This window comes from Plectropomus leopardus, chromosome 20, assembly GCF_008729295.1.
Source record: "Plectropomus leopardus isolate mb chromosome 20, YSFRI_Pleo_2.0, whole genome shotgun sequence".
Classification (NCBI taxonomy): Eukaryota; Metazoa; Chordata; class Actinopteri; order Perciformes; family Serranidae; genus Plectropomus; species Plectropomus leopardus.
This window is the reverse complement of record NC_056482.1, coordinates 10,048,035-10,070,441: the sequence shown is the minus strand read 5'-3', so window position 1 is coordinate 10,070,441 and position 22,407 is coordinate 10,048,035. Positions and strand designations below refer to the sequence as shown.

The 22,407-nt window shown below is 36.8% G+C and overlaps 1 protein-coding gene across 1 annotated transcript; it reads right to left on the bottom strand.

Moving 5' to 3' along the window:
* Positions 1 to 1,205: 1,205 nt before the first annotated feature.
* On the bottom strand, positions 1,206 to 16,322 carry lman1 (lectin, mannose-binding, 1). Its single transcript, XM_042509903.1, has 13 exons — positions 16,056 to 16,322; positions 14,576 to 14,730; positions 13,005 to 13,112; positions 12,360 to 12,421; positions 11,897 to 11,996; positions 11,599 to 11,722; positions 10,082 to 10,140; positions 9,781 to 9,913; positions 9,407 to 9,594; positions 8,874 to 8,953; positions 4,496 to 4,658; positions 4,293 to 4,417; positions 1,206 to 1,242 (listed from the first exon to the last, which is right to left on the bottom strand). The coding sequence occupies exons 1-13, from the start codon at positions 16,273 to 16,275 to the stop codon at positions 1,206 to 1,208; spliced, it is 1,554 nt and encodes a 517-aa protein (XP_042365837.1). The 5' UTR covers positions 16,276 to 16,322.
* Between the last annotated feature and the right edge of the window lie 6,085 nt (positions 16,323 to 22,407).

The window sequence follows — 22,407 nt, the reverse complement described above, 5'->3', positions numbered from 1 at the left end:
CATACTATACTATGCGGGGTTTTTTTGGCCATTTTTCAACATGCTTAGAATGTTTTTGGCCTTTTTTCGCCATTTTTTGGACATGTCAAAATTCGAGATTTTTCACCATACTATAATGTCAAAATTTGACATGTCCAAAAATGGCCAAAAACAGCATAGTGTAGTGTGGAGGAAAAATCTCAAATTTTGACATGTCCAAAAAATTGTTGAAAACCACATATTAAATCTTGTAAAGACACGTCATAGTATAGCATGTCCAAAAAAAAGGCCCAAAACGTCATATTATAGCATGTTGAAAAAACTGCGGAAAATGACATAGTATAGTATATATCATCGGAAACATGACTGAAACGTCATACTATATAGTATGTGGTCCAAAATCTGACCAAAATGTTGTACTATGCTATGTCGTCCAAATTACCATAAAATAGTCATACTTAAGTATGTCGTCCGAAATATTACCAAAAAGTTAGTTAAAGTATGTCATCCAAAATATGACCATGAATTCATAGTTAAGTAAGTAAGTAAGTCATAGTTATAATTAACGACATAGTTTTTATCCAGTTATAAGTAGCTTTTAAAACTTTATAATATTGTATAATTTAACCTTATAAGAGCATTTTAAGTTTTAAGGTATTTAATGTTTTTTAGCAGCATCATAGAAAATGTAGATGCATCTTGTGTGGAATGTATTTCATATGATAACATATGCAGACTTCACCAAATCCTTTGGGTATCCTGTTTATGTAAATTGCTCATGTACAGGATGTGTCAGATTCTGACACTTTTGACCCAGTCAGCACAGATGAATGGAAGCAGGTATCTGCTCCCAGTTTTCATCAACAACAGTTCAGCATTATTTTATACAAAATTGCACATTTCAAAACACAGGTTTTTTTGTTTTCTGTTCACTTTCATGATATGGGACTTAGGACAGACTTTTGAAAACAAAATCAAACAGGATCCAACCATCAAAAAATACTGTCAGGAACATGTTACATCATGTTGGAAATCCAGCAGTCTCACGGTAGCATTCATACACAATTATTTACTGATCAAATTAAAAATCTGCAATTAAAACAAACTTCTTCAAAAAAACCAATTTTTTCAAATATAATAACTTACCATCTGTATGATCAAAAAAAAAAAAAATCACCAAAATGGACATTCCCTAATTTACACATTTTTTCCAGAAATGCATTTCATCAAAAGAACTTTTTTGCTGCTGCTTCTTGTTGACTTCTGAAAAAAAAAAACACAGAAAAACATAAAGTGTTAGAGAGCTTTAAGTAGGTACCATAAGTAAGGGTACTCATTTTTCAGAATGGCCCCTCACAGAATAATATATAGTATATATCACGGATTATAATTGGAGATATATTTATTTAAAAAAAAAAAAAGGAAGTCATAAGACGTCATAGTATACTGTCATTAAAAATGCCATGTTAACGTATGTCGTAAAAAACAAAATCCAGTCATCCAAATCATAAAATACATCAGTGTAATATGTCGTAAAGAAGTGTCTTAAAAAGTCATAGGATATTATGTCAAAAAGTCACCAAAAAGTCGTAGTACAGTATGTAATATTGAATGTCAAGGCAGTGTCATAAAAAGTAAGAAATGTCACTGAAACTGTTAGCTCCTTCGTACATATTGTATAGTGTTTATATCGTGAAAAATGTCATAAAAAATGTCCCAGTGTAACCTGCCTTGAAAAGGGTCATAAAAAAGTATAGTATAGTATATCATAAAAACAGTTACAAAAAAAAAAGTTGTGGTATAGTATCACATACATAATATAGAATGCTGTAAAATGTCATAAAATAGCCTTTGTTTAGTAAGTCTTAAATGTATAAAAAGTCACAGTATGTCCTAAAAAATGTCATACTTTAGGATTTCGTCCAAGCATTAAAAGGTCATACTATAATATGTCGTTGAAAATAGCATTAGAGAGTTAATGTGTATATAATATAATAATAATAACATATCTCCCCAAATAGCATAAAAATTCAAACTATAGTATGTCATCCAAAATAGCAAAACAAAAGTCACTATGACTTGCTAATTTAGGGGTCTTTTTTCCTTTCATTGCTCCTTAAGCTTATTTTGTGTTTTGAAAGGCATCAACCCAAACTTTTCTCCGGTATTAGAGGTTAAAATGATTGTGAGAGGTTTCCAAAATAGCGTAAAAAAGTCATGGTACAGTATGTCATAAAAACATGTTGCTAAAAGCAGGCAGTATGGTATGTCATTTAGTGTCATGAAATTCATGGTCGAGTATGTCAATAAATGTCAAGAAAGTCATAGCATTGTATGTTGTAAAAAAATATAAAATCATTGCATGGTATTATGTCATAAGAAGTACTACTATTCTATGCAATGTCATCCAAAAAAGCATAATACAGTATGTTGTTTAAAATTGCAAAAAATTCTTACAAGGGCATGTTGTCCAAAAGAGCATAAAAGAATCATAGTAGGTTTCCCAAAATAATAAAGTAATAAAAAGTCATACAGTATAATGTTGTTTGAAACTGTCTAAAAATGTCATAGTATGTTGTAAAAACCAAAATGCCATAAAACATCATAACAGAGTATAAAGTAACACAATTTCATTAAAAAAAATGATAGTATATCATGAAAATGTCGTTAAACCGTCATAATATAATTTGTTAAAGAGTGAATGAATTGGTGGAACAGATGCTATAAATAGCCACACCTCTGGGGTAGCAGTCATGACAAATTACAGCTTGACTGCTGCTGCTGGAGCACCTTACCGATGCAACAGTCAGTGAAATTGCACTTTGTCTTTGCTGTTCCACAATTTGACAGGTCGAACGACTAGCGGAGTGGACACAACAATCGATATACAAAAGGATGTTTAGAGGCTTATCCCCTCTAAGCTACCTGTGGGAAAGGATCGTGCATGTGCTGCAGGCTCAGCAAAGGCTGAAATATACACAGCCAGCAGGTGTACCAGTCTGACTACAGACACCATATGTTCTTGTTCAGTGTTGTACTGTTTAAATATATTCTTTTACTGACTTGCGTGTACATAATAGCTAGATGTTATTTACAGTTGTCCATGTTTTTGGTGTCCTTGTTTTTTTTAGCTGTATTTCAGTTTCTGGTGTAACTACATTGAGAGCAACAAACATCTATGTATGTGTGCACCTACTTGGCCAGTAAAGCAGCTGATTCTGATGAGAGTATCACCAAATAAAAACAAATGTTGCCAAAATGTCACAGAACGTGTTATTAAAAAATAATAATTAAAAAAAGTGGTGTCTTAATGTAGCAATAAAAGTCATAGTATGGTATTTTTTCAAGAAATGTTTTTTAAAAAAGTCATAGTATAGTATAATATTTTGTTTAAAAAAAGAAACAATGTCAAAAGAAGTAATAGTATGGTGCTAAAAAAACATCATAACCAGTGTGGTATAATAAAAAAAGGCATATAAATCACCCAAAAGATGTCATAAAAAAGTCATAGTATATCAAGTCTTTAAAAAAGTCATAGTATAGTATGGCGAAATAACTTTTATATTAATATAGAAATAAAAAGTAGTCTCAGCAGAGTGTGTTCTAACAAAATTTCATAACATGTTGTGAAAAATGGCCTAAAAAAGTGTACACAAAAAATAGTGTAGTGTCTCGTAAAACATAAAGTCATAGTACGGTACGTCATAAAAAACTAAAAACAAACAAACAAAAAAAAAACAGTAAAGTATGGTAAACTTTGTGGTATAATATGTGGTTAAAATAAAAAAAAAAGTCGGAGTATAGTATGTCTTAAAAAAATGTAACAAAAAGACATGGTATAATAAGTCTTTATTGATTTTATTATTTATTTATCCTTTATTTAACCAGGTTGGTCCCATTGAGATTAAGAATCTCTTTTTCAAGGGAGACCTGACTAAGGTCTGTTTTGTGAAAAACACAAAATTGCAGACAGGTACACAAAAGGAGACAAAATACAATTCACTTTAAAATGTCAAAGTACATTATGCTGTGAAAAATGTAAAGAGTAATAGCAGTGTATTGCAAAAATGTCATAAAAAGTCATAATATAGTATGTCATGAAATGTGTCCTTAAAAGGCATAGCCTATGATGTTGTAACAAAATTTCATAAAAAGATGTAATATAGTATGATGTGAGAAACGTCATAAAAAAGTCAAAAGTCGTAAAAGAAGTTGAAAGAAATCATAGTATAGTATGTTGTGTGTTGTATGTCGTAGTATGTTGATTTTGGTGAGAGTTTTTATGTCGCCAAATTAAAACAATGACGTCTTACTTGTACATGATGTAGCAGAAGAACAGGACTGACTGGACCACAATGAAGATTGCAAAATGAACAGTAGATAAGCAGGAAGGCATGGGAGGCAGCTCAGGGCACTTTATAGCCTTCTCAGCAGGATTCTGTGATACACAGACACACAAAACGTGAGATCAATTTCATAAACTGCTCTATAAGCGGTTCCACACTCTGATCCGTACCTGAGCGTTACGCTGGACCAGGTGCTCCACGTCCCTCTTGACCGTGTGCAGATGCTCCTTGATGTCGTTGAAGTGCTGAATGGTCTCGTATGATCCCAGCCCGCCTGCGTTCCCCTGGTGCTGGACTGAGCCGATCTGTTTCAGTGACTCGTAAAAGGAATTTCTGCGGTAAAAAAGAGAGGACACACTCAGTCCCTGTAGAAGCACTGAGCAAAAAAAAAAAAATATTAATACTGTCACTGCTTCTCCCAAAGGATTGAAATTAATTATCTTTACTACAACTGCCTTTTAATACCAAATAAATCTATCTGCAATACAGTCATTTACTCTTGATCATGTGAGTTATGTTAGGAAACATAATGTACAGTTAATATGCTGTGTGGTATCATTTATTTACAGTAATACAAATTGTCCGAAATTAATCCCTTAATCCCCATTCAGTGGGGGCTACATATTCTCAAAGTTTGAAAAACAGAAAATTACCATCTGATAAAAGAGGTCATGATTGCTGAATTAATCCCTTATAAAAACATGTTCTTACAACAGATTACAAGTACAGGAGGTTAAGAAACAGACCACAGAGCAGCGCTCACTGAAATCCAGAGTCTGGTCGTGACGCTAAAGACGAAATAAAAAATAGTGATTGAAAAACTAAAAATGGATATGAAAAGGGGAAACAAATAAATGAAGTCACTGGAAACAAGGAAAGGCAGCTAGACAGCTCTGTCCGAAGGTAAAAAAAACTCTCGCTGATTTACATTTTATAAATTTACATTTGGTTTGTGTGCCATTTCTTAAACCGGCACCGTGACTCCTGTGAGACAAAAGTGAATTCAGAAGATGTATGTTGACCAGTTCAGACTAATGGTAACCAGAAGTCACCAGCAGCCCCACGATACATTATTATTACAATACTTTAGTTTGTTTCCACTTATATTACCATTTAAAGATTCTGAACACACCTAAGAATTCCCAACTCAGGAAACGGGACCACCAGAGGAGCGCCTGAACGCAGCGATGCTGCTTTATCCTGCATCACTGCATCCGCTTTTAAAGATTTATGTGTCCCATTGTCTGTCTTTGAGTTACTAACCGGTGTCAGAAATATCCACCCATCACTCCCTCAAATAGACATCTAAACATACAATCCTGAACCGTAATTGTCACGGCTTCGCCAAAAAAATAAAACGTGAAATCTGTAAATCTCGTCTCTTCACTTTTCATCAGTAAATGAAGCGCAGCGTGCCGTTTCTCAGAAGAGAATGAAGACGTCTAAGCCCGGATCATATTTCTCAACAAAATGTCATTTCTTAAAGTTGATTACTCACAGGGAGAAAGCAATAAGTTCCCCTTATCATCTTAAACACATCTAAGACGATTATGAGGAAAAAAGTGACTTGACAAATGAAAGGAATTCCAGCGGCGTAAGTCGGAGGGCCCCGAGGGGAGGATTGTGACAAGAAATCAATTGGAGGCGAGCCATGTTTTGCCCGTGTATGACAGATGTATTTAAAGACTGCTAATCTGATAAGGACAAAATGGTGCTAAGATGGTGGCCTTTTCTTGCTCGGCCACATGGCTGAGGTCTGCGGGGCCGGACAGGGATGACATATAAACAAAATCTAATTTGTTTCACGGAAGGGAAAAACATCTCCCTTGAGAAAGTAAGTGAGCATTTATTAAAGCCTACATCTAATCTTCATCTGCTACAAGTGACCCATTTATGAGCGGAAAGCCCTCCTTGGAGTCGCAGATGAAGTCCCGTCGTAAACTCTGTGTTTAAAAGACGGGCCGGGATCAACTGAGAGCTTAATCGGCAAAGTAATACAGATCAGTCGCTCACATTAGCACATTAGGAGGAGCAGCTGCAGCCTTTTGACAACTTATTTACTGTGTCAATCAGCTTACTCCTGTTCACCTCTGATCGTTCTTTACATCGAAGCATCGCAGGAACTCTGTCTTTTCCTGCCGTCTATACACCAAGAGGGTCGAATAAGCAAATGAGGCGCGTTGCAAGTGAGAGTCTGGGTCCGTGTGAGTTATGGGTCAACGATATGATAAAAGAAAATCATGTATGCTAAATCGTTTTGAGGATGAATGTCCTGTTGGATTTAGGGCATATAAACAGCTTGGTTCTTTTATGATACATGAGACTAAGAGATTAATGTTACATAAAATAACATCTTTAATATCTTGTGATTCTGATTAAGTCTTAATGCAGATGGTGTGTTAAAATTAAGACGCACGAGCAAACTGCACCCATAGGACATAAATGTGCCATTATTAATTAAATAGGCTCTCTTTTGTTCAGACGGCTATTTTCTTAAGTGCTGACTAAACTGAAGAACTAAAGACAAACAAAGCTAAAGATGAGAGTCAGTCACTCAGAACTTAATTATTGTCGATACTGTGAAAAACATTCAATAAAATCCCCTCACAAATCTAAAAGGTTTTTAGACGTTTGTTAAATCTGTTGCGTGCTCACAATGGCTAAGCCTACAAGCACCTTAGGCGAGCAATACAAAAGCATAAGATACACGCTGTAAACATCAAAATATTACATCCTGCACACCTAATCAGGCTTACTTACTATAAGTCCCAAAATCAAACAGTCATGGAAGGCACACCATCATAAATCTCTCCTCTCTTAAGCTGTATTACGTTCATACGTGCCATCTGAGAGCGGTGAGGAGAACATTTTTATCGTTAAGAAGAAGATTACAGCTGGATGTTACTCTACCTATCATACTGTATGTCTCCACAATCACAGAATTCTTATTCATGATATCTTTTTTAGAGGACCAATTATGCTTTAACGTATTTTGTGTCTTATATATAGTGTTACAATATCAGATGTTCATATAAAGCATGGGGTAAAGTTTCAGATAATTTAGCCAAATGAATGTAAAAGTAATCCCGGTGACAGGAAACCTCTGTTTTTGACAGTTTTTTCTTCTCTGGCTACAGTATGATGTCAGTGTGCTGGATTTCTTTGTAGGGTCATGCGCTCCAGGCACGCTACTGTAAGAGTTTTCATTACCGACACTACTACATGAAGCTACATTTAGCAGAAAAACATGCATTTTTTGTTTTCTGATGTTATTTTCTCCGCAATTTCCAATGTCTGGTTGTGTTTACAAGCTTTAATTGTTGATTTTTAATGAGAGAAGGTGCCACCATGCACTCATTCACTGACTGCAAGTACACTGCTACATGTAGCTACATGCTAACATCAGGGAAAAATTTAATCTTGGTTGCTGATGTTGTAAATTTTAATTACAGATCATACTCCTAACATGAACAGTTGTATCAATTAAGTTTTTTTTGGTGATTTTACAAACTAGAAAGTGGATGCATTAAGAGACCTGGATACAGAGGCAGGCCGCCGTTCATTCTTATGAAATTTGCTCAGTGACTCATAAAGACAAAAAAGTTAAACTACCGCATATTAATTAACCCAGACGACCGATCTGTGGCACAGAGCAGGTGACTTCTGGTTACTTTCAATTTAGAGTCCTGCTAACTTAAATGGGGATAAAAAATTTTTCAACTGTGCAGCTCGTCTAGACTCTCTAATTGTTATCGGACCGAATGGATCAAATTCTGATTGAGTCATTCTGTAGGGGTTGTGACAAAAAGGAATTCACAGACGTCTCTTTTGCCATGTAAGTCAATGGGAAATATCTCTTTGGGCAGCAGGGCATCACGAGATGGATGTAATTACAGTGTCTGGCCACTACAAAAACTGGCTTCAAATCCTGGCGAACTTCCTGGGGAACTGGGCTACAATGATGACGAAAAACTCGGAGACACTGACCAATCAGAGCAAACTGGGCTTTATCTGAAGAGACAGGTGCTAAAATTGAGCGCATCAGACAGAAGGTGAATGCAGGTGAAAATTGTGGGGTTTTTTTTACATTTAAGGATGTAAACATGATCTAGTAGAAATCCAAATATAAATATGAACCTGAAAATGAGCATAGTAGGTCCTCTTAAAAAACAAGTCACCTCATGGCAAAAAATCTTTAGGCTGCTGAAAAACTGGAAAAAAAAGCCTCTGCAAGGAAATCCAGTCTAAGTCCTGGTTTGAAGCTAAGATCAACACAGTGTGATGATGATCTCATTTGGTGCAGAGGCTTTTTGCGTGCGCACGTGCATTTGACTGAACGTTACAGCGGCTGGATTATCAGGCTGGCAGACACCTGTGATGTTGCAGCCACTGCATCCTGAGATTAAATATGATTTGAGGGATTTAACCGCCAGGATTTCCCTTGTTTTTCTGGAGTATCACCGAGCTCTCTTTCTGTCTGTCGCAAAAACAACAGCAAGTTTTTAAGACTGACCAAACGTCAACAACAATCACTATGTTGTTACTCACCTCAGCTCATTCAGATTTTTGAGAACCTCGTTCTGGTTGGCTAAGACGTTGCCCAACTGTTGTTGACCAGCAGTATCGAGCTGAAAGACAAATACAAATTAAAGGTCTGAAGGTTAAACACTGATGTTTGATAAAGTGTCATAAAAAAAAAAAACCTTATTAGTTTTTATGATCTGTCATAAAAACACTTAACTTCAGCAGGAACACAGAAATGACAGTGATGTTGACAATTTGTTTGAGCAGGTCAAATAAACTAACTGGAAATTGACTGCAGAAGTAAAACCAAAGGTTATTATTCAGATTCCTACATTTGTGTATGTGTGGAAAAAATTAAACCCAATCCAAAGTTTAACATAAGAAGATGAATGGAGACTGGCGTGCTCAGTGTTCGAGTTGATAGTGGTAAAACAAGGTGCTCTGTGGTGGGTTTAAATTCTTATAAACACTTTTTATCCAGTGTTTATTGCTTCATAAACCCTGTGACCATCACTGCGTGCATCTGGTGTGAGCACATCTGGCAGTGACACACTCACCTGTCCTGACTCAGCGTTCGCACCCTTCTTGGCGACCTCGTCGGTGATAACGGACACATACCGCCGCTGCTCGTCCAGGATCATAGCGAGCTGCCGGTGGAGCTGTTTGATCTCCAGGTGGATCCGGTTCTGACCTTCAAATACCTGACGGATCTCCCGGTCATTCACGCTCTCAAACAAGTCCTCAACTGAAGAGGATACAAAAAACTGACATGAGTGAAACCTACAAACCTTTCATGAGGTATTGTACTGTCTGAGTATATATTGATTCATATTTTCTAAACAATTTAACTTAGTTTGCTTAAATTATGCAAAACAGATTATTAGGGGAAGAAATAAAAACAACTTCTTATGTTTTTTTGGTTTCCACTAACTTGGCTCTCCTTGGACGTCTGGGTGCTCTTTCTGAAACTCCTCTTTCTTTTTGTCGAGCTCTTGCTGGAAGTTCTGAAATTCCTCCTGGTACTTGTCCTTCTCTTCTTTAGGAATCTCAGATTCAGGTGGGGGCTTCAGTGGGAGAGGCAAAAAAAGAAAAAAAGAAACCTCTCTGAGCTCAATAGATGCTGTGTGTAGGCCACGTCGTGCACACTGAGACACACAGCTACACAAACACAGTAAGTGCACGCACGCGGGATTGTGAAGAAAGTACGAAGAGTTCTAGAAAAATGTAGTTACCGGCTGCTGGCCTGGTTCTGTGAGTCTGAACAGCAAAAAGGACAAAACATCGTGGTCATCTGAGGGAGGAGAGACACTCTGAATTAGAAAATTACATCAGATCTTAAGTTATGGTAGCACTTTAAGTAAGTGCATAAAACGATAATGGGGAGTAATATCTAATACCCTCGTGATCATGGAGGAATGTATTGGTAATATCAATGATAATCTTTTATTTCTTTAATAGGATAACTGCAGGGGAAAACATGCATCATGTATTACTAGGAAGAACCTCTCAACAGAGCAGGAAACCTCAGTGGTATTAGTTATATCGTGGTTACAATCGTCTCAATAATTAGGTTGTATCAAGTATAAAACGATGATTATTTTTAAAGAGTAATGATGGAGGTGGTGTTAATGAGGGGAAAACTGCAGTGATAACATCCTAAAATGGTCATAATAATAAGGTATTTTTTTCACAATACAAGGGAAAAACTTCATAAAATACTACAAAATATTACTGAAATTGATCAACAAAATGAAAATTCTGTCTTCCTGTATCTGTTTCACTTCTTCTTTTCTTTTTTAGGATTTGGCTTTTTGGGAAACATGGGGAGAAAGTGTTATTTTAACTACACAGCTCTTACCGGGACCACAACTGTTTATGCCTCCAGCACTGACAATTTCAACTGAATAATTTGTATTTCAGCCCAATCGAGAAAGCTAGAGTGGTTTCTGATTGGCTCAAGAGGGACAGTAAAGTTTTAGCTGGAGGACTTCAGACAAATATTCAATACTCACATTAAACTCATGCCTCTAAAAAAAGAGACAGTTAAACCCCTAATCAAAAATACGTATTTTTAGTCTTACCTGTTGTGCTAATTATCAGTCTACACTGTTTTGATGTGGCTAGTTCAGCTCCGCCTTCTCTCCAATATAATAAAACTAGATGGCACTCGGCTTGTGGTGAATAAAGTGCCAAAAAAAAGAAAATTCACACGTCTTGCTGTGAGCAGTTTCATGTAGAAACTATTTTCTTTTCTCAAGAACTACACCTGCCAATCATATCACTGCTTGAAGAATCGAGCACCTGCTGCTAGCACACCGCGCACCACTGAACTAGCAAACGTTACACTTCACACCTCTACCAGCTGATAAGTGTAGTTTGGTAGAGAGAAAATAGTTCCTACATGAAACTGCTCACAACAAGGTCCGTGGATTATCTTGAGTAACTGGATCATGATTTCTGGAAAGAGACACTGCTGTTGAGTTCTGTTAAATGTATTTTTTTGGCTGTTTGAGCACCACAAGCTAAGTACCATCAAGTTGGAGAGAACGCAGACATCTCTACGGCCGATATCTCAAACATTCGGCAACTGACACCAAAAAATCTAAATTGATAAATAGTACTACAGGTGAGAGGAAAAATGTTTGTTTTTTTTTAATTTTGGGGTGAACTGTTTCTTTCAAGATTTTAACACAGAAGACAACAACAATACTACTACTACTACTAATAATAACAATAATCCTAATAATACCTGCTAAACCTCCAGTGGCAGCTGAAATGCCAAAGAAGCCCTCAGGGGGAATGATCATGTTGTCCACCTTTGTGCAGAACTCGTAGTCCTCTTTGTCTGGGGTGAAACCATTGTTGATCATCACCTGAGAGGAACATGAAACAGGTGATGACTCAAAGACACCACTGACTGTGCTGATGATGTGTTTTATAAAATCAGCGCCATTGAGTTGTTAATCACATAGAATTTCCTTTTTTCTCTTCACATAAAGCTTCATATATAAATGTGTAACAACTCTTGTGCTTATAGTTTCTCCTACCGTCAGCGTCTTCTTGTAGTACGTTATTTTGGCTCTGACAGGATAGGGTTTGTTGCGGAAGTCTCGTAAACATGTGCCGAGGGCTTGCGTGGTGCCGTCACTGGATCCAAACAACAAGAAAACATAACCATTACATTCATCTAGATGCAGTGCTGTGCTCCACATAAACGTTCAACATGAGCAGGAAAAACACTTTGTGATTAGAGTTTATTAAATGAGTGAATAACATTAATGCCCGTGTATGTTTTTTGTAAACACTTGTTGTGGTCGAGTAAACAGTGTGAAATTCCGAGACAAACTGAAACGGCATTGAAAAAGTCATCACTGTCCCGCAGAGATTAGGAAAGACAGAGGATTATTTTACTTCCCAAGCAAATACAATCATATTTCCTAATCTGCTTTAAGTTGTTAAAATTTGAGTTGGTGACGACATCGGAGCAAAGCAAAAGAAATGTTTACTTACTTCTGATGGTCATAAACAAGGTTTCCATTGTTTCCCACAACAACTATAGCAGGGTTATTTTTCTGAAACGAAGATAGAAGAAAACAAGGAAATACATTAATCCTTTTTTTTTCATCTGGAGACCAGAGGTGGATCTGCTTTTAGGTAATCTATTCAAAAATATCAATCCCATACCTGAAATAAACAATATTCAGATGTGACATAAACAGACCTATGAGTGGTTTGTTTTGCATGGCAGTGATCTATTTATGTACAAAAATACTGATAAAGATGAAATATGTAAAAGAATATAAATTAACGTACATATAGACAAATGAATACCTCATAGGTTTAGATAAAAAGAAAAAGAGGACGTGCATGTTTTTACATTTTTTTAAACAAAAAAATGAGTAAAAGGAGGCTGAATATGTGTATGTAAAGTTAGTAAGAAAAATGAATCAGCACGTAATTACTTAATATTTTCATTTTTAACACTTCTTCTGTGACAAACCAGCTGATGACAATCAAACAGAAGCGGTTTAAGAGTGAATTTGGCTTCAACAGCGAGTCTGTGGCCAGATTTTAAAAAAAAAAACCCACATGAAACACTCTGAGGAACGCTGTTTGAAATCCACACTCATTGATAGTTACAAAATAAATGCCAACCTTTCCATCATTGTCAAAAGAGTCAAAGAAGATTCCCACTCCGTTCCACTGGTCGGCGGCACCGTACACTGGACCGTCGAGGCCTTGCTCTGCAGTGAACCACACAGCCTGGAAGACAAAGAACATGACAGAAAACATTAGTTTTAGCATCCTTTACAAAACAAAAGACAGAGGCAGAGGCAGTTCCCTGAGTTTATTTCCTGATTTGCATCTTTTAGGATTCTGTCCTGACAAATAAGTTAAACAGTCTTACATTGTTGGCTGCTTCTTAATAATTGTGTTTGCAGATGGTTTTGTAATGCATGCTTTCTGGTTGTGGTATGATTAAACTGTCCACACATCCCGACCCCAAAAAGAACTTATAATGAGTGTCTGACAACATTACGAGAGTACCCCACAGACACATGAAAAGTTTTTCTGGACCTTTCGCTTGATCCACGCTGGTTATTGTCTTGTTTTGAAATCTCATGAGATGTGACTTGTTGCAGGAAGAAACGTGAGTGAGAGGAGTACTGATAACAATATATTGAGTACACATAGTGTATATCACTCTTATCTGAAAGATTTTCAGTGTCATGACTGAATATTCAGCTGATTTCGAAAATGTGAAAAGTCTGCAAGACTTCAAAATGTTCTCCCGCCTCTCCTTCTCCTTTAATGAAACTTGGACACAAAACAAAACAGATAAGCAAAAGTTACAAAAAAATTTCAATTATTGGCAGGGTTTTTTTTCATAATGTTGTCAGCAACTGAAAAACAAAATTAAGCGCTTTTAATGGATGTAAATTGACAGTGCAAACATGCCCTGAGTGTTTACATTGTAGCCTGTTTTGCAGCTGTCAGCTATAGAGGTGTTGCTCAATACTGGACCAGTTTAAAAAAACTGTTATCCCCTATAGTCACAAAATATGTGAAACTAGGATCCAGGAAGAAAAAAAATAATTATTTTCAACATACTTCATGCAAAGTATTTTTTGTATTACTACAGCCTAGGATATGTGAATGAAAATTATTTTGAAACATCATATTTTGTGCAGTGTCAAATACTCAAACTAACACTGAAATGCACACAAAATGTACTTCTCAAAATTAGACTATAAAAAATATTATACTTCAATGTGGTTTTCCAATTTCAATTAGTTTTTCAGTTCTAACCATAAATATCAAATATTCACAAAGTGTCAGAATGTTAACCCTTTAAACGCCCAGTTTGTTCTTGTCTTTGTTTTAGATGGGAAAAAAAATACACAAATTATTTTCAATATACAACACGCAAAGTAGATTTTTTTTTTATTTGATGATGAATAGGTCAATGATTTGAAGCAACACTGATTGTGACCGTGCACCTAGTGGAAAAAGCATGTATTTTCTGCGTATGCCAAATATGTTAAAAAATTACATCATCAGGTAGAAAATAGTAAAATGATAAATTCAAAATAAACATTAACATAAACTGTTCTTAAAAAACGGCCGATATCAGAACTGTATTAATAAGTTATACTGTATATCACATTCCTTTAAAGAAAACTGTTCTGCCTCATTAACCAATACAGAACGTTAACCCTCCTTACCAAACCGTCCGCTCCCATCCGGCCTCTCCCAGACACTCTGAAGGTCACCTCGGCCTCCCAGTGCTGAAAGCCCACTTTGTTTTTTGTCCACACGCTGCCTCTCTGACTCCTGAGGGACGGTGTAATGCGCACCTGGTCTGCACTAGGAATCGCATCTGTGATGGAGAGGAGAGAATAAGCAGGATTTGAGTAGCATGTTATGTTTAATCATCTCTATGAAGATAATAGCTATAACCCAATTTATCACAAAGCTCGACAACGTATGTGGTTTTCTATGAATATTAAAAAAACAATCACACAAGAAATAGTCATTTGCTGTTTGGTTTCCACTCGAGCCAACGTGAAAAAGCTCATGCCAGCTAACTTAGTGTTGTTATCATAATCAGGGTGTGCCTACTCTCTAATCTTAACTGCCACAGGACCTCAGGTCGTCAGATTTTTTTTATTGAACATCTGCATACTTCTGCTGCAACAAGAATCAAATCAACAACAATCTTGACAATAATTGTTAAAATCACTTCTCATCACTCACAGCTCTTAACTGTTTTAAATCTCTGTAACTCAAATAATGTTTTAAAGTGCTGGATGGACAAAACAAGCAGCATGAAGATAACATACTGTGGCTCTGAAAACTTTTGATGGCCAATTTATCATATTTTTGTATCCATTTTTGAACATTTGTTGATGATTACCTGATGATCAATATTTGATTACTTGCGTGGAGGATTCAGGAGCATCTATTGGCAAAATTGTTAAATTAAATCAATAACTATCCTATGTTTTCATTAGCGTACCTGAAAATGAGAATCACTGTTTTCCTTACTTTAGTATGAGCTGTCTATGTCGAGTGAGTCCTCGTCCACAGAGTCAGCAATGCTGTTTTACAGTAGCCCAGGATGGACAAACCAAAGACTGGCTCCAGATTGGGCTATTAGCGTTTAAACAGCGTTTTTTTTTTGTTTGTTTGGGTTTTTTTTTGTCAAACAAAGGACAGAAAACATCACATTTGACACTGAGAAATTGTGAGGGACTCAAATATCAGTTAGCAGACTAATAAACATTTAAGCAAAGCCCCCTAAATCATTGCAGCCTGAGAGGGAAAGCTGTGTAACCTCACGCTGCAGCTTCCTGAACTCTCATATCAGCAGCTGTGGACAGCTCACTGTGTGATGCAAGACTCCAAAGGCCCATTTTTGTAAAGAGGAAAGTTCATTTGTATGCACAGTCTCAGACAGTCACGTGCTGTTTTTTTTAAATCAGCCCAGTCTGCACACGTTTGAAAATAACATTAACATAAAGCTAAGGTGCTTGCATGAGTGCATTATCTTTTCAACGCGCAAACAGCTGTCGCCTCTGTACATCCTGAGCGGAAACACGTCCGTTACAAACCCTCTCGGGTCATGTCGGTACATGAGTATTTGAGTTTAAAGCGCAGATGAAGGAGCGGCTCTGTGATGCTGACAGCTGGAAACTAACTTACTTCCAGTGTGGATCCAAAACGGGATACTGCCGTCGGTCTGGGACAGGTGCGGTCCTTTGAAGCTGTATTTGTACTCGAACCGGCGGTGAGGGAGCTCTTCTGTCGTCGAGGCGTCGGCGGTGGTGTCGGCGACACTGCTGTGCGAAATTAACGTTGTGACAAAAGTTAATATCAACACACGAGCGTTTGTAGCCCGGCGCTGCGCTATGGACACCGCCATGTTTCTGTATCACTGCTGACGTAGCGCTGAGACCACGAGCATGACGGGATGCCTGTAGGGCCAACAGGGCGGTTTCTGATTGGTCCGTTTTTTTGGTCCGTTTTTCTGCTCGTTCTTGTTTTAAAAGGTTACAGCTGAGGTCGACAAAAGGGGCCTCCTGTACATATGTAGACCTAAGTCAGCAAAATTAACAAAATATACTGACAAATACAATTACTGTGCACTACACGCTATATGTCCAGGATATGGAAGCATTGGTATAGTAGTCTCCTCTGTGGTCATTGACTTTTTTTAATTGTTTTTTAAGTGATCTGTACATTTTGTGTTGGGGATTTTTTTATTTTTTTTATTTTTTTTTATTAAGTGATCTTATTGCATTGTGAATATATTATATATTAAATATATTTTATATTTTTTGTATGTATTGTCTTGCTCTTATCTGGACCATTGAGTCTGTAATAAAGTTTATTATTTATTATTATTATTATTATTATTAATTATATTCTGTGCCTTAGATTTTCACACACAAATTTGCTCTGTTTTGATGCATACAAAGGAAACACAAATATAGAAGAGAAAAAAAAAAATACTATAAATATAAATATAAAAATAAATATAAAATACTTTTAATAAATATGCACACTTGTTTAGAATTAAAGAGTTAGGTATGATTGAGCAAAAAATATTTATTATAGTTAATAATAATGACAAGAATTTTAAAAATACCATACAACTTCAATTAATAGCCCAGGCAATTATTTATCAAAATCAGTGACCTCACAAGGCTTATTTTTGGGACAGGCATCTAAATGGGAGATGCTTTTATTTCCTTTCACAAAAAATAGCACTCAGTAAAGGAGTAGAAATCAAATTATTGATTTAACCCTTTGAAACCTGTGCAAATAGGCTTTATTTTTTTCCCCCTAAAACCATGTGAAGAAGGTAATGAGCAACAAAGAAGAGATTACCCATGTACAAGAAAATTTCCTTGAAACTTACCAAAATGAAACAAACAACCTTTTTAAAAATGAGAAAGGAAGACAAAAAAAACCAAAAAACAAAGTGAGACATGGCCTGGGAAAAAAGGTCATCATAGAAATTAGAACAATTCTGTAAAATAATTCTGAATATATAATTTTGATAATTATAAAATGCATGACAACCAGACCAGGCTTACAATTGAAGACAGGCCTGCATTTGTCAAAATGTGTTCGCCACACTGGGCTACAAAAAGGGACTGGGCGTTTAATTGGGACTTTTATGGTATGCAATGTACAGAGATAGTGGTTCAAAAAGATGTGCATTAATGTAACATTAAAGCCAATGTGATGTTAATATAAGCTGTAGTGTCTATAGAGTTCCCGAGGAATGAGTACTAAAACCTGTAAATGAGTTAGCATTTCAGCATTTCAGTTCCCTTGTCTTGTAGTCAATGGGTCTCTTAAACTGGTTTTTGTTTAGATGCTTGAAATAAGGTTTGTGGTTAACACTAGCTTTAGAGACTTTGTTTTGTTATGTGTCATAAAATACGTCAGTAAATAACCCGCTCGTGAATTTTTAAACCTTGCATGTGTCTTTAAAAAGGTGGTTGCTAAAAAAAGTGGCTAAATGAGACAACAAAACATCATCAAACTGAACACAGCTTAACAGCCTTGTTGCGGTAGGGATTGTATGTTTATAGCCTAACGTTAGCTTTTTACTTCAGGCATTGCATTTAGGCCTCAAATCACAAAACTGGTGCTCACATGTGAAGATTAACTTGCTGAACAAAATGCGTAAGTATCATAAACGTTTGTTTTCCACAGAACTTATTTTCTGCAATAATTCAAAATCCAATAGAAAAATCTCACAGGCTTTTTGATGAGGGAATCAGGGCAATGTTAACTTCCGCGTCATCCTACAGAAAAAAAAAAACATCACACCCCTGGGGCACTCTAATAGGGGGTGGGGCTGAGAGAGAGGTCTTACAACCTGTTGTTGAGCCAAGCTGCAGATGGGAAGAAACTGTTTTTGGGGTGTGACGTTTTGGTCCTGATGGATCGCAGCTTCCTGCCAGAGGGGAGTAGTTTTAAACAGTTTGTGTCCAGGGTGGAAGGGGTCAGCTACAATCCTTCCTGCCTGCCTCCTGGGCAGTTGGGAAAGGTTTTTTCTAGAGGACTAGTGGGGAAAAAAGTTGTGGTTTAGGTGAAAATGAATATGTTTTTTCAGTCAGTGCTTTCTGGGAGAAAGTCTAAGAAGAAGACTTTTCCAATGTGCGGGTCATGGAGGGACAGCAGATTGCAGCCAAAAGCCTTTTCCGCAGAGCAAATTATATGCTGCAGTCTGTCCTTGTCCTTTGCAATCTATCATTAAACTTGTTCTTCATACTACAGTACTAGTGTTGCTAGAGTTTTGACCTCTTTAGACTACTTTCCCTTCTTCACGCACGCAGCTCGGAAAAAAGAGGAAGTTGAACGACACCCCCCCACCTTGTTGGTCCTCTGCAGTGACAGCAGCGTACCAGATGGTGATGAAGGAGCCTTTTTCATGGAAAACATTTGACATATCACATTATGAAAACACACAGGTGTAAATAATGAAACTTATCAATGATGGATGATTTCATTTAGCTGGGATTGTATGTACATAACTAAATTACTTAACCCTTTGAAACCTGAGAAAATTATCTTGATTCCCAAAACACAGGAGGAAGTTACAAGTTGCAAGTTAGAAGAAAATTACCTGAAATTTAGCACACACACAAAAAAGATTTTTTTTAAAAAAAGGTAACAAAAAATTACAAATATACAGATAAAATAGTTAATAATAATACATAATAATAATAATAATAATAATAATAATAATAATAATGATAATATAATGATGATGATGATGAATGATGATGATGATGATGATGATAATAATAATAATAATAATAATAATAATAATAATAATAAACATCATCAACAATAATAATAATAAATCTAGTTTTCTGGATATTTTTCTCTATTTTTTAAGTTATTATTAACTTCTGGGATGCCATTCACATTGAGACACCTTAAGCTAATATATAGTATATTAATAATGCTGTATAGTGTTTTCTGTAGTGAAGCATGTAAGAAACAGGCATTTTTCTTGCCATTACTACATCCCACACAGATTGCACCAAGACATATGATCTGCAAATTAGCTCAAAGCAACCAAAGCTCACATTTTAACAAGCAACAAACCAGGTACGTCAACATCCATAAGGTTTTGGTCCTTTCAGCTGCTGTACCGTATCACTTCTGTTGTTCTGGGGGGGTTAATCAGCCTGCAAGAGGTCAGAGAAAGGTTAAGTGACGTAGCCATGTTGGCTGCTGGAGCGTTCACTGCGGTCTGAAAGCCTCAGCAGGGGACGGGAGATGACACAATTATGTGTCACTTGCTCTCTCTTTACTTTCAGGCAGCGTCTTCCTATTGATTCTGGAGGTGCAGCATCACTTTCTGTGATTACGGATTCAGGAACGAACCCCCGGAACAACACAGGCCATTGTAGTGACTCTAATCTGGGGATTTTGACTATTCTGGCCAATGATCAGCCGTTCAGGGCTCCTCTCAAAGAAATTCAGAGTGTCAAACAATGAATTTTCTGCATTTTAATGAATTTTTATGCAATGATTTATTGTGTCTTTAATTTTGTCAGAATAAGAGTTCTCTGCTACTTTTAGGTTTTTACTGGGTGGGATAAATGCAAATGTTCCTAAAAATCATGTCTATGTTTTAGAGAGGCATGATATTAAATTCCATTGTATTACAGGAATGTGTAATCGCTGCTTTTTGTCAAACTGATTCAATGATTTTTTAAAAATAGTAATAGTTAGGCACAATGTGAATGTTCATATCAATCAGACATCAGAGGTGTTTGAAAATATGCAACTCTGAAAAGTAATATAGTGGAAAAATATCACTCTTAGTAATCTCTATGGATAAATAAGGACCGTACAAAGGCAAAAAGATATAATAAAGAATGACAGCAGAAATTCTAAGTACATTAAATTATAAGTTAAATGCTTATTCTACTGTATGACATTTAAAACTCATGAAAAGTAACAGGGAGTCCGGTGGATTTAGAGAGCAATAGAGGCCTCTGTCCTTTGTCTGAGGAAGTCCTCATTAGAGAGTTAAACCACACTCTTTGTAAGGAAATGTGGGATTTAAATAACAATAGCAATGCTAATGGGTCCATTTAGCGACGGACAATGGGAACCTGTAGGATGTTAATGGGTCACTGGGACTGTGAATACCCTATCACATGAGTCAGCACAAATATTTGGCCAGTGAATTACAGGCCGCTGTAGTAAACATTGGGTTGCAGTCTGAATATTGATGATCATATTATACTGTAATTGAAATATATATTTTATATTGTGTAGTGCATTTGTATACACTGGATCTGCATTTATACCCACTGTTTGATGTGTATAATGCTTTAATACCTGTCACACTTTTGGATCACACAAAACCTCTTAATTAATCATTTTCTACCTGACCTCCACTTGCTGTGTGTATTTTGGCCATCAGTTGGATGAGTCAACATTTAGAGATCCTAAAACAGCCTAATCAGATAAAACAAATAACAGTTGTGCTGTACTTGGGGCTACTTGTCCCCGGAGGATCTAAAGGTGTTTGTATTACCCGAGTCACATTAGGGGGAAAGGGAGAGTGGCTTGTCACCTCCTGGTGTGACACCGTGGCTTAGTTAAATGAAGCCTGTTACCTCATGGTGTTTATTCATACCCGAAAAGCACAAAGCAACCCATTAACCCATGAACTAAATGTCTGCTGAGAAGACAGCACTCTAAGGAAATGTCCTGCGGTTAAACCCGCTGTGCTCTTAAGTCGGCCACCACGATGCAAAACTCGAACTGGCCCGAGAGGATGTTGAGGAGAGCGCGATTTTAGTGTTTGAATTTTCATGTGGTGCACTTGATATTTCCACCATTATTTCTGCTGTGCCACATTTGATGGCAGTGCATCCAAGAGAGATACACAAGCCAAATATTTTGGAGTCTAAGGAACAAAGTGTTAGATTTTGGGAGATTTAATGGCATCTAGGATTGCAGAGGTCTCTTCCTCTCCAAAACAAAAGCACCAGGCGATCTCAACCTCTAAAAAAGCGGATTATAATGCAGTTTCACGTTACAAATTAGAGATTTTCTTATGCTGTTTGGCACATCACAGACTGGTTGCTCGCCCAGCGACTGATAATTGCGCGCACCTATGACGTACAAGTTGAACAGGAGGTTTCACCTGAAGCAGAACTATTCGCTGAGGTCAATCCAAAACATAGGGACGCAGTGATTTAAACTGGTAAAAACACAGAAAAGAGCAGCTTCATATTACAAATCTATGTTTGTCTTATGCTGTTTGGCATGTTGGAGACGGGCTCTTAGCCTAGTGCATGCAATGTGTACTCACCTTTTTTCTTTGATAACTTGAGATCCAGACATTCAGGAGGTTTTTACTGTGATCCAAATTCTCCAGAGGTCCCTTACTTTGCCAAACAAATGGACAAGGTGATAAAAACCTATAAAAACACAGAAAAAAGCAGTTCCATGTTACAAATCCGAGTTTCTCCTATGCTGTTTGGCATGTTGGAGACAGACCATTAGCCTTGCACCTGCTAATGTGTGCTCACCTGTTTTCTGTTTCTGTTTTTGTAACTGCATTGGCCAACACAAAAAACACCAATGGCCTTGTCTAGAACCAGTGTTTGGTTTGTCTGCTCAGGGCTACTGTAGGAACATGGCAGTGCAACATGCAGGACTCAGTGGACAAGCACCTGCTCAATATAAAGATAAATGTCTCATCCTAAGGTAACGTAAACACAATTTTTATTTTCAGTTGATTCTACACTAAAGAAAAAAAATTTTTAATACATATATCCCTCTGAAGCTTACACGCTTAACCTTTAAAACCAGAGTCTGATGATTATTTCAACCTAAGATTTAATGATTACTCCACTGTCTTTGCTGCTGTGTTATTTGTTGGCTCAATTCTGTGCACATAGGCCACATACTCACCCTCAACAATGCAGAAGGACTAAACCTTTATTTCAGATTGCTTCAACACGGTCCAGTGTGGTCCAGGCAAGAGAGGGCACTTATTGTC

Coding starts and splice junctions, on each gene's coding strand:
- lman1 (XM_042509903.1), bottom strand. CDS start 16,275: ATGGCGGTGTCCATAGCGCAGCGCCGGGCTACAAACGCTCGTGTGTTG. Junction 14,731..16,055: donor GTTTTGGATCCACACTGGAA/GTAAGTTAGTTT, acceptor TCTCCATCACAG/ATGCGATTCCTAGTGCAGAC. Junction 11,723..11,896: donor ACTACAAGAAGACGCTGACG/GTAGGAGAAACT, acceptor TGTTCCTCTCAG/GTGATGATCAACAATGGTTT.